Source organism: Cavia porcellus, unplaced genomic scaffold, assembly GCF_034190915.1.
Source record: "Cavia porcellus strain 051 isolate PalLab524CR breed Dunkin Hartley unplaced genomic scaffold, mCavPor4.1 scaffold_8, whole genome shotgun sequence".
NCBI classification, from domain to species: domain Eukaryota; kingdom Metazoa; phylum Chordata; class Mammalia; order Rodentia; family Caviidae; genus Cavia; species Cavia porcellus.
In genome coordinates, this window is record NW_026947491.1 from 23765086 (window position 1) to 23777128 (window position 12043).

The following is a 12043-nucleotide window of genomic DNA, read 5'->3' on the forward strand; positions in this document are numbered from 1 at the left end:
GTACTGGGAACTGGGTCCCACGACTACTGGGGTTGGCCAGAGAACATCTTGGAACTGGGCAGAGCCCGCCACCACAGGGACATCAATAACAGAGAGTCTGGTGGAAGACATCTTAGAGTTGGGCAGAACCTGTGGCTCGGTGACATCACGGAGTCGCCCCTGTAGAGAGGTCTGGTGGAGGACATCTTGAAATTGGGCAGAGCCTGACACCGTGTTGGCTTCAGCGTCATACAGAGAACTAGTGGAAGACATCTTGGAATTGGGCAGACCCACTGTCCTGGTGCTCCTGGCACAGAGAGGTCTGGAAGAGAACAGCTGGGATTTGGGCAGAACCCTGTGCCACGGTGACATTAGTCAGCTGCTTCTGGCACAGAGAGAACTGGCAGGATCTGCTGGGGCTGAACCAAGCCTCTGCGTGGGGCCCAATAAGCAGATACAAAATAGTTGCAACTCTGTGACATCCAGAAAGTACAGCCCAATTTATGGATTGACTGGCACAGAGGCTGGAGGCTAACCTGCACCGTCCCTGCATCCCTGCCTACCCCAGATAACAGCAAATTGGGCAGGACAGCAAAAACTTAAGTCAGCACGCTTCTGAAAGGCCCTAAGCAATACGGAGAGGGCCAGAGACCCCCAGGACACTCCAGTCTGAAAGAAACCAGAAACATGACAAGAGATAAAAATTTAAAAAAAAATCTCCATCTGCCCAACATGAGAAAATAACCTCAAGAGAAGTAAACACTGAAGAGAACAAGCACAGTAACCATCCAATACTGCACACAGCATCAGCCGAAATTAAAAAATACCTCCATGACCTCATAGATGAATTTAAAGCTGTACTCCTGATCCAAGTGAGGCAAGATATAAAGAGATTAATTAAAGAAATGACAAGCCCCGCCCAAGAGAACACAGATGGAAGAACTGAGGAAATCAGAAAAGAAAGAGAAACTTCTGAAGAAGAATTTAAACATAACTTAGAATACATGAACCAGATCCAAAGAGATTATCAGGAAACTAAAAACTCCATTGAACACTGGCAAAATATGCTGACAGAAACTAAAGCCAGCCTTCTGAAACTTGAAGAGAGATTTATGACATATGATTGTGAAAGAAAAAAATCTCTTAAAAATAACAACCAGAAAGAAACAATTCAAAGGCTAGAAGATGACAAAAAGATACATAACTTAAGAATAAAGAATGTGAGTGAGGAAGCAGGAGCAACCAAAGATGAAATACAAAAAATATTCACAGATATATTAAAGCAAAATTTCCCATGTATAGCAAAAAGAAATGATACCCAGATAAAAGAGGCATACAAAACACCAGCTACCTACAACCAAAACAGATCTACGCCTAGACATATAATGATCAAGATTCCAGAAATCCACCAAAAGAACAGAATACTAAAAGCAGCCAGGGAAAAGAAGCAGATTACCTACAACGGGAAAATTATCAAAATGACAACAGACTTATCAGCACAAACTCTTTAAGTCAAGAAGGGAATAGGGAGAAATATTCCAAGTCCTGAAAGAAAATAATATGCAACCAAGACTCATATACCCGTCAAAACTCTCTCTCAAAATTAATGGAGAAATAAGATGCTTCCAAGACAAGGAGGAACTGTGGGAGTTCGTGGCCACCAATCTAACCCTACAGAGAGTGCTGAAGGACGTTCCAGAGAAAGAGAGGAAGGGATACCAGGATTCCAGCAACAGTGGCAGAGAGGCCTCAGTGAACAGGCAGACAGTGGAATGAGGGAATAAAGTGGACAAATTATAGCAGAAAAGTGGAGTAGCAGATATGAGGCAGAGAAGGTAAGCTATAGTCTTTAGTATAGACAGCTCTGAAACACTATAAAAAAAGGCAGAGGTCATTGTTAATAGTGTATCAGGATTTAAAAGACAGAGTAGTCTTATCGCCATATTTAGTTTGAATTTAATTTGTTCTGGTCTGTCCACTCATGTCAGATTTGAGGGCACAGACATCTGACCCAAAAATAGCAGGCTATATCATGGTAACTATCCTTACTTTCCTATTAACTTAAACTGAAATCCTGTATTACTTACATTGTCTTACTATGACTGATCTTAATTGAATCCGATTCATAAGACCATGGGTTTGCCTTGGCTGATTTTATTTGAATTTGGTATGCTTGTCAGTATCAACCCTAAAAGTAGAGGTAACTACTCTGAAGATGACAAGATGTAAAGGATATCCATACTAGTATTAATTATTAACAGCTCTCAAATCCTACAATGCTTTCAAAGTTGTGTTTTTATGAAAATATGTAATACTATATTTAACTATATTAAGCTGATGATGTGGACAAATCTATTGAAAATAACAAGAGAAAACATAGTAACTACGGAAGATCATCTATATTGTGGTCTTATATGTCTTATCCATTGCATGTTTTTCTAGGAATTTGTTTTGCTGTCTTGTTATGATTTGTTTTTCCCTATAATACAGAGAGTATAGATATATATGTAAAAATTCGCACATGAGTTTTTTTAAAAAAAAATTATTTATGGGGGCTGGGGAATTAGCTCAGCGGCATAAGCGCCTGCCTTGCAAGCAGGCAGTCGTGAGTTCGATCCCTGGTACCGATAAAAAGGAAAAAGACAAAAAAAAAAATTATTTACGGGAACAGATTATGTAATGCAAGATGTAATGAACAGATACTCTGAAGAAGAGACGCTAAGAAACCCAATGCTAATTTTGTAGCATTATGATATAAATTCTAGCAGTACTATTGTTTCTGATTAGAATGACATTGGTCTGGTCTCTTGAGTTCAGTTTCACCATATGTAGAGATGGGGACAGCTACCACGAAGAGAATGAGAGATGCGATGGTAGTTATTATTGTCTTCCCTAATGTTGGATCTTGACGCCCTAAAAAGCCTTCATCATCCTGTAATGATTTGATTAGTTCTATAATATGCAATAAGTATATAATGTGGGTGAAGATGGGGACAACTAAGAAACTAAAGACAGATAGACAGTGAAGAGCTCCAGTGGACTTGCTTTGAAATCTGTATTTCTTTAAATTGTTTTTTTAACTGTTTTGTTCTGTTTTGATATGTTCAATCTTACCCTCTTTGAGATGTAAAACAAGTGTGTAGGACTGATAACCATATTACTGAGTTTTTGTTCAGTCATTGAGCAGAACTGTTTGCAGTGTCACTTTTTGAATGTCATTTTAAATACTTTAATTTTGTAACCTGACCAGCTATTTCTAAGATGACAATATGTAACTTATCAACCAGCGATTTCTTACCGTTTTTCTATAATTTTGTGTTATTTCTGCCCTTTTTTATCTGCATGTATTTTTTTTGTTTCCTTTTCTTTAAATAAAAAAAAAAAGTTTTATTGGGAATAAGAGAAGAGCAGCTCCTATATTTCCTGTGTTGTGTCTTAGGGTATACAGCTGCATCACAGCTCCATAGCCAGCTGGAGTTGTAAACTCAGCACTAGTAACAAATCAGAGGAACAAAGTTTAAAAGAGAAAACATTTTATTTCAAGAAGAACAAACAGAGGACAGGAAGATATACTGTAAGAGGTGAAGATAAGGGCAGTGAATACCCCAGGCCTTTGTTCTCAGCTTCCTTTTACCATGTTTAGGGGATTGTCCTTCTCGGGTAGGTGTCTGGAACTTGTCGCAACCTCATTGGTTCCCTGGACTGTCATAAATAGATCTCAGGCCCAAGATTCTAGCCTGGGCCCCATTCCATATGCACATTCCTTGTGGTGCTTGTTTTTTTCCTGCCCCTTTATGATGGATAAATGGGGCAGGGGCTTAGTGTTAAGGATTAAGGGAATATATGTGTCTCTAGTGCAGTAATATAGTAACCCTAGAATGCTAATGTACATATATGTATATATGAATATAGATGCGTAAGTTTTTTATATACTAAATAACAACTTCCTTTTAAGTGGCTGCCCCTGTCTCCTTTGCATTTGATTGAAGGTGAGGAAAAGTTTATCATCTCTCTCGTCTTGTTAATTGTTCCTTCTAGTTAAATTTTAACCCCTTTCTAATCAAGATTTGCCAGATGAGGCCCTCATTTTGTATTTTCTTCCTGCTTACAGACTCTTTCCCCTTTCATCAGGAGGAATTCCAAAGCAGGTGGCCACCAAGGCCCTTTATCAAGAATAATTTATAGAGCAAACTCATAATTTGGGTATAACACGGGTCAAACTACAGTTAATCTATAAGACAGAGGTGATGAACATATGCATGCATGTTTTTTTCTTTTAAGACAAAAGATGCTAACCTCTTACCAGTCCAATTGCTTAAATACAAGATGGCCAAAATTACATGTTTTTATAAGGTAATATAATAGGAAATATAAAAATGATGATTTTATCAAATTTATTCAATGTAAGAATCAACTGGTTTAAATGACACCTGCTCAAATGACGCTCAGGATAGTATGTAAACAGATGTGCTGCCTGAGTTACCGCACCAAAAGTAAACTGTTAAGTGGTTAATGTATGGTGTTTTTTCTGAACTAAAAACCTCAGTGGTCAGTTTAATTGTAGTATGGGCACTTTGTGATAAATAAGTGTGTTTGCGGTTGCAATTTGGGCACTTATCTCTAAAAGGTTTGCCATCACAAGTCACGTAGCGAGGGTATATGAAAAGAACAAAGGCACTTTGGGGAAGGGATGGTTCAAGATGCTCTGGTCACCCACCTAAGCACTTGTTTCCTAGCTGGACTCTCTGTACCAGATGGTGCTAATTATAGTATGATTACGAATTGTTGCTCATCCCTCATTGGAAGCATGCGGGCCTACCTACTGCATCTTCGTCTTGACTTGGCCTCATCAGACGCTCTTCAGCCACAATTCTGCTGTCTTTATTTTTGTGCTGACTTCCTTGAGAGCCCAGCCCCTTTCTTGACTATATATTAATTTCTGTCTAACTTAGCTTACTGTAATAGATAGGATTTACAGACATTTGGGTTTGAGAAAGGAAAAAAATTTTCTGGCTTGGATAATTGTAATATAATTTTACCTTTAAAGGTTTAAGGAAATCTAAGCAAAGGCTTTAGTACTTAGGAATTAAATTTACTACTTAAATTTAGATGCATCTAATCTGATATGCTTGTGGGACATTTCAAAGGAGATTTCTCATAGAAAGTTGGAGTATAACTCTAAACCGTAGGATTAATGTGAAGTTGTTAGATTAGTGGGGAATGAACCCCATCAGTTTCAGAGGAAATCCAAAATTGTAAATTGGAGGAGGCTGTATCTGATGTATCAGTTAGCTTTTGGTTTTTGCTCCCTGGAAAACACATTTGTGTTACTTCATATCTCTGTGAGTTGGCTAGATGGTTCTTCTGATGTCAACTGGCTTAGCTGATCTCTAGTCTACTGGTGGCTCACAGACTGAATGGTGTAAAATAAGAGGGACTGAATGATACAGACAAGTACAGCGTACATATGTGGTAATTGATAGATAATTGTAGGTTGGCCCCAACTAGAATGACTCCTCTCATCTCCAAATTATCTCTTTCTCCAGTAGACCAGTCTAGGTTTCCTGTAGTTCCTCAGAATTTTCCAGGGTCACACAAGAGTGTTCCTGGGTGTTGGGGTGCTGGAGACTCCTTCTATAGGTGATTTCTAGGTTCCTTATGGCCTGAACAAAGAATTGGTCAAGACAAATACTAGTAAAGTCTTATCTTTATTAAAGTAATAAATGAACCAGGCATATTGGTGCACACCTGTAATCCCAGCACTCAAGAGACAAGAGAATCACCATAAGTTTGAGACCAGCCTGGACTACACAGTGAGTTTAAGGCCAGCCTGTACTACACAACAAAACCCTATCTCAAAAAGATAATGAATCAATCAGTCAGTCAATCAAAAACAGGCTCTGTGAGCCACTTTGGCCAAGTAAAAGTACGGAAAAAAAAAATGTACCCTCCAGTATGAGGATGGGGTACCGTGAAGGGAGATGATAGCCAGAGCTCAAGGTCCACTGTCCTTTTTGTGTCCCACCTCACCTCACCCTACCCCACCCTCACTCCCCACTGGCATCAGGTCTCAAGTTCAAGCTCTCAGGGCTTTGGGGCTTGCTCTGTGCATGTGTGCTGGGATTTTGTTACTAAAAGTTCCTGCCTACACTCCAAGCAGTCTTAGCCATACCCTGCCTCCAGTCTTCCTGCCTCCAGAGGGCAGTCTTCATGTGCAAATGCTTCATTGCCAGCCTGGCCAAACTTGGCTAAGGAGACTTTTTTTTTTTTTTTTTTTTTTTTTTAAATAATGTGCTACAGTTGAGGGCATGGGAAAAAAAGAAGAGGGTCTAGGACAGAACTTTCAAAATTTAATAGTTTATAGTCCAAATTAGAAAATAATGGGGTTTATAGAAGTTGAATCTCCAAGGCTAGGAATGTAGTACTGTGGTAGAGTACCTAGGCAGGACCATAAGTTGGATCTTCAGCACCAAAATATTAAAAGTTAGGCTATTGACCAACAGATTGAGAAAATAAGATAGAAATAAAGACAAAGAAGTGCAGGGAGTATAAAGTCGGATTAGTAGGATCACAGTGTGGGTGTTAAGGTATTGGTTGTTTTTAATAGCTAGGAGGACAATGATAACTAATCAAAGCAACTTGGTGATAGTCTTGAGAAGGCAAGAGCTAAATGATGACTGATGATGTCTAATACAGAGAGAGACATAGATCTCTCCAGATTTGTAAGTTAGAAGTCTAAATGAAGCCGGTTGATTTTGTTTAATATATTATTTGGGGGCTCTTGGGGGGGGGCTTTTTTTTAATGGCAGCTGAAGTACATCTAAAGTCAGATGTACTTTTTCTGTATCTCGTGCACATAAGGGAAAATATTCTGGATGTCACTAGTTTTACTAAAGTCTCAAAGTATTCTTTGAATAATGTAAATAATTCACATCTGCTTGTTTTGTCACACTTACCTTTACTGTTTTAAAATCATAGTATTAAAGATGATAATTTATTTTATTCATAGGACCGGAAAATAGAAGATCTCCGACAGTGCCTGAACAAGTACAAGAAAATGCAAGACACGGTGTTACCCACTCAAGGTAAAAAAGATAGTGCTAAAGACTTTCTTTTCTTTTTTTTTTTTTTTTTTTTTTTTTTTTTTTTTTGGTCTTTTTTCATTTTTATCGGTACCAGGGATCGAACTCACGACCGCCTGCTTGCAAGGCAGGTGCTTATGCCGCTGAGCTAAACCCCCAGCCCTAAAGACTTTCTTTTCTTTCTTCCCCTTTAGTTCTAGGCAATAAACCCAAGGCTTTGCATATGCTGTGCTGTCACTGTCACTGAACTATATCTCAGCTTTTTTTGTTTTGTTTTTGAGACAGAGTCTCACCAAGTTGCTCAAACCAGCTTCAAATGTGTACTCTTCCTGCTTCAGCATCTGTAGGAAATGGGATTACAGGCATGCCTATGCCACACCTGGTAGACTTTTCTTCTTTACTTGATTTGAAGTGGCTATGAACTTACATTGGCCTGAATTTTCTTGCAAACCCATTATCCCAAATTTGGTAGCTCATTCCTCTAGTAAACAGCATTGTTGAGCAACTGTTCACTGCCAAAAATTGTACACGTAGGACTATGAGCAAGAATACCCTAGGGTTAGTTGATGATAGAGAGCATCTCTAAGTTGATTAGGTAGCATTCAAGAGAGCAAGAGAACAACAGCAAGAGCATGAGCCCTGGAGAAAAAAGTAGTTGGTATGTTTAAGAAGAGGAAAAGACTGGTGCATGTGGAAGGCAGGGAGAGTGCAGTAGCACTGAGATGAAGAGTGGCCCCAGTGGGTCAGTCATGCAAGGTGAGGTATTAAGCCCTTGTTCAATTGTGGAAGAACTCACTGAAAGGTTTCAGCAAGTCTACAACATGATGTTTGTAGCAAATAGAGCACAGGGAAGAACAGTATTTGGAGCAAGGGAAACAGACTAGGAGGCTTGTGGTGTTCCAGGTGGACAGAGTCAGGGAAACCAGGTCTGATCAGGAGTGTTTTACAATGTCAGAATCAACACAGCGGTGAGGTAAGTCAGAGAAAAGTGAGGAAGAGGAATGGTATCGAGAAAGATAGTTTTGGACTGCAGCAACTTGGCAGGTGATGGTTCCTTTTACCAAGCTTAGGGAAAAACATTAGATGGCTAAGGAGATGCACATGGAAGTTCCAAAACTCCTAGGAGACACCTAAATAAAGATGATTGTGGCCAGGCATGCTGGCTCATGTCTGTAATTTCCATACACTGAGAGGATAGAGCAGAAGATCATCTGGGCAACATTTATGAACTGGAAAGGACCCTGTCTCAAAATAAAAAGGGCTGAGGATGTAGCTCGGTGCAAAGACCCTAAACTCAGTTCCTATCACCAAAGAAAAGTACGTCCTGTTCCAGTAAAGATTATATAAACAGTGATTTTTTTCACTAGGATTTATGTTTGTTTATTAATCTGAACATAATTCTAATAACATCTAAGTTCTATTCTAGAAAAATTGAAATAAAATTCTAGTAAACCCTCAATTACAATTTATGTCTGGTTACACAAGTTTACATACAACATTGTTTCTCTTATGTGAGAAACCAAAAGTGTAAATAAGGAGCAAAACAGAGAATAGCTATTGGGAAATAAAAAGAACTTGTTTAAAAAGAAAGGGGAAAGGGAAGGAAAGGAAAAGAGATTTTTAAAAAGAGAAAGAAGGCCAGCGTGGTGGTGCATGTCTGTAATCCCAGCACTCAAGACGTTGAGGAAGGAGGATCAGTATAAGTTCAAGGCCAGCCTAGGCCATATAACTTGAGTTCAAGGCCTGAACTGTATGGAAAGACCCTGTCTCCAAAAAAAACAGAGACAGACAGACAGAAAATGCAAACAAAGCTTTTGTAAATCAGGAGGGGAAGAAATGTTTAATGGTGGAAAAAGGAATGAAAATAAAAAGAATCAAGATATATCATGTACAGGTACAAATTCCCCATGATGCATGTGATCATTATGTATGACAAGCATGTGCTGATAAAAAATAAAGATCAGAAAAAACTTATGTTTGGTTAAGATCTTTAAACAAGTACAATGGTTCCTTGCATCTTGGATGCTTTTGTTTGCAAACAGTTTGATTCTCGAACAAAAGCAGTTGACAAAATTTTCAAATTCGGCATTAGATAACAGACAAAACCAACATAACTGTAATCATCTCCAGAATTGTGGAACGAGTTAAGCTCGTAAGCCAAGTACCACTGTATATGATTTGCCAGTTAGTATTATTTAGAGATTAGATGATTACACACACTTGCAATCCCAGAATACAGGAGGCAGAGGCAAAAAGATGATGAGTTCGAGGCCAACCTGCTCTGCATAGCAAGTTCAAAACTGGTTTACACTGTATAGCAAGACCCATCTCAAAAACAAACAGCAAAGGTTTTAATCACTCTTTCTACTTTAAAAAAAAAAAAAAAAAAAAAAAACCTCAGAAGTTAATCCTTTTCATTTCTACATGTGAAAAAAATTTCTCAAAATTGCTGCTTTATTGAATATATGGTACTTCTCTAGTAAGTTGTTCTGTTTTGTTTTAAAGTGCTGTCAAAGGATTCTTTTGAGGTACTCAAAATCATCCTTTTTTTTCTATTTTCCTTTTATGAATTTACCAGAGCACAGCAGTGATGAAAAATAAGATGTTTAAATGATGACTCTGTTGCTATTCAGAATTAGTTTGTCGTACCAGTTATTCTGCACCTTGGCTTTTCCTAAACTAAAATTTATAAAGCCCCCAATTTTTAAAATATAATGAGGTTTTGTTGGAATAAATTACCTTTAAGGTGATGTTCAATCTTGTGAGTCAGTGATCCTATCACACACAATTTCCTCTGAGAGTACTATTACTGGGCATTCTGTGGCCCAAGACTCTTGGCCCTGAAGTGCTCACATCTCAGCTGCTGTTTCTTAGGTGTTCCACATTGCTGTTTTCAAGTGACACCAGAAAAAAGTGGACTGCTAAAGTGGGGGGATGGGGAGATTATAAGTCAGTAGTTAGAAAACTTGGTTAGCATGCATTAGACCCTGGCTCAATTTCCAGCACCACTGATCCCTCTAAAAAGAAAATGTTTGGGGTTTTGTTTTTGTTTTTGAGACAAGATCTCACTAAGTAGTTTGAGCTAGCATCAAACTCAGCGATGATCCTCCTGCCTCAGCCTTCTAAGTGCTAGGATTACAGGCATATGCCACCACACATGGTCAAAAGAAAATGTTTTATGTTTAATGTTACTACAATCCTTATTTTCCTCCAGAAGGCAAACATAAAAACTTGCTAGCTTCCTTTTGCTTTGTTGTTTTCTAGGCAAAGACGGTGAATATGAAGACCTGCTCAATTCCAGTTCCATCTCCACTGTGTTGGATACACAGAGCTTTAGTGATCTGGAGAAAAGTTCATTGACTTCTCCTATAACAGAGTCTCCCAGCCATGACCCATTTGACACAGGTATTTCAGAAGAGGTATGTACAGAGTGTTGGCATTTTCTTTTTGTTGAAGAGTCTGTGTCATTGAAAGTTCAAACAGCATTAGTAATATGAGCACATGCTTTATTTCTCAGTTTTCATTTGGTTCATTTTGGCAGTTTTCATCTCTTGCTCATTGGTTCCCCTGCTGCTTTTTTAAATGTGCATGGTCTCTCTCTTTTTAACAAACGCTTTGAACCATGTCAGAATTCCTTACAAAATTCAGGAAAAACAAGCTGGCATGGTGCCAGCATGCACCTGTGGTCTCAGCTATCTGGAGGGCTTAGGAGGAGGATCCCTTGAGTCCCAGAGTTCAAGGTCAACCTGGGGAACATGGATAGACTCTCAAAAAAAAACCAGTTATTTCAGGAAAAACATATAAATCCTTCAAAGGTACATATTTTAAATACAGGATTATAATCTATTTATTAAAGAATAAGTAGTGGAAAATAAAATGAGAGTACAGTGAGATATAAGTAAATATATTTTGGTCATTTCTGGTGACAATTCCACAAAATGACTGAGTAAAATTTCCCCTTGGTTTCTTAAACTGAGGGTAGTAAGCAGCTTAAACTCATTTTTATTGTATCACATTGTCCAAGAGGACAGGCATCCTCCAGCCTTACCTTGGAAGTCACATTACACCCCTTTTGTGGTGCTCATAGCCTGACCCAGATCCAAGGAGAGGGACATCAAGCCCACCTCTGAATGGACAAGTGGTTGCATCTTAAGAACCTGAGCAGAGGGATATGTTGGTGCAACCATATTTGGAAAAATCAAGTCTGCGACTCCATCCTTGGCTGCAACAGTTTACATCTCTGTCCCACGAAAAATAACAATCATCTCCTCTGTAAAGACCCCCAAATTTTATTCCAGTGAGGCACCAGCCTTCCAGGAACCAGTCATCCAGTTCAGAACAAGATGTGTGTGAAGTTGCTCAAGTGCAATTTGTTTAGGCACAGTTTCTTGACTATCATTCCAGTCAATTGAAAAGAGCTAGAAACTTTAAGACATGTTAATCTGTCTGGGTTAAACTGTCTTAGTTACTTTTTACTCATCGCTGACACAAAATACCTGAAGCCCAAATTTGGGAAAGAAAAGGTTTTTTTCTTATAGTTTTTGGAGGTTTCAGTCCACACTCACTTGGCTCCAAGGCAGGTGGGCATGGCTGGGCTGCAGTTCATGGCAGCCACCAACAGCCAGCCGGAACCAGCAAAGAGCAAGACACAGCTTCTTCCTTCCATTACATCACATCCTGGCTCCACCCCTAGGTGGGTGGAGCACTGACACCATCAATCCAAGCACTATACAATGAACCATCACAAATGAACAATGCAAACTCATGAGGCCTGGGGGACACAAACATAAACCATGACATTCCACCCCTGGTCCCCAGGACTCATGTACATCCTTTATACAAAAGATATTTGGCCTACCTCCAAGAGTTGCCAAAGTCCTAACAGTTTCATCATTGCTGAAAAGTCCAAGTCGCAATTCTCCTCCAAGATCTATGGCAAACTCTTTAACTGTAACCCCCTGTACAAATGAAACAAGGTTAAA

General features: G+C 39.0%; 1 protein-coding gene across 11 annotated transcripts in view; it reads left to right on the top strand.

The window, feature by feature from the left end:
- Ppfibp1 (PPFIA binding protein 1) overlaps positions 1–12043 on the top strand; it is a 206126-nt gene that overhangs the window by 169580 nt on the left and 24503 nt on the right. For all 11 annotated transcript variants that reach the window (XM_063254464.1, XM_013149341.2, XM_013149346.2 and 8 more), the window contains 2 exons: positions 6989–7064; positions 10326–10480. In XM_063254464.1, coding sequence (XP_063110534.1) covers positions 6989–7064; positions 10326–10480 — 231 coding nt within the window. The remainder of the gene's footprint in view (positions 1–6988; positions 7065–10325; positions 10481–12043) is intronic.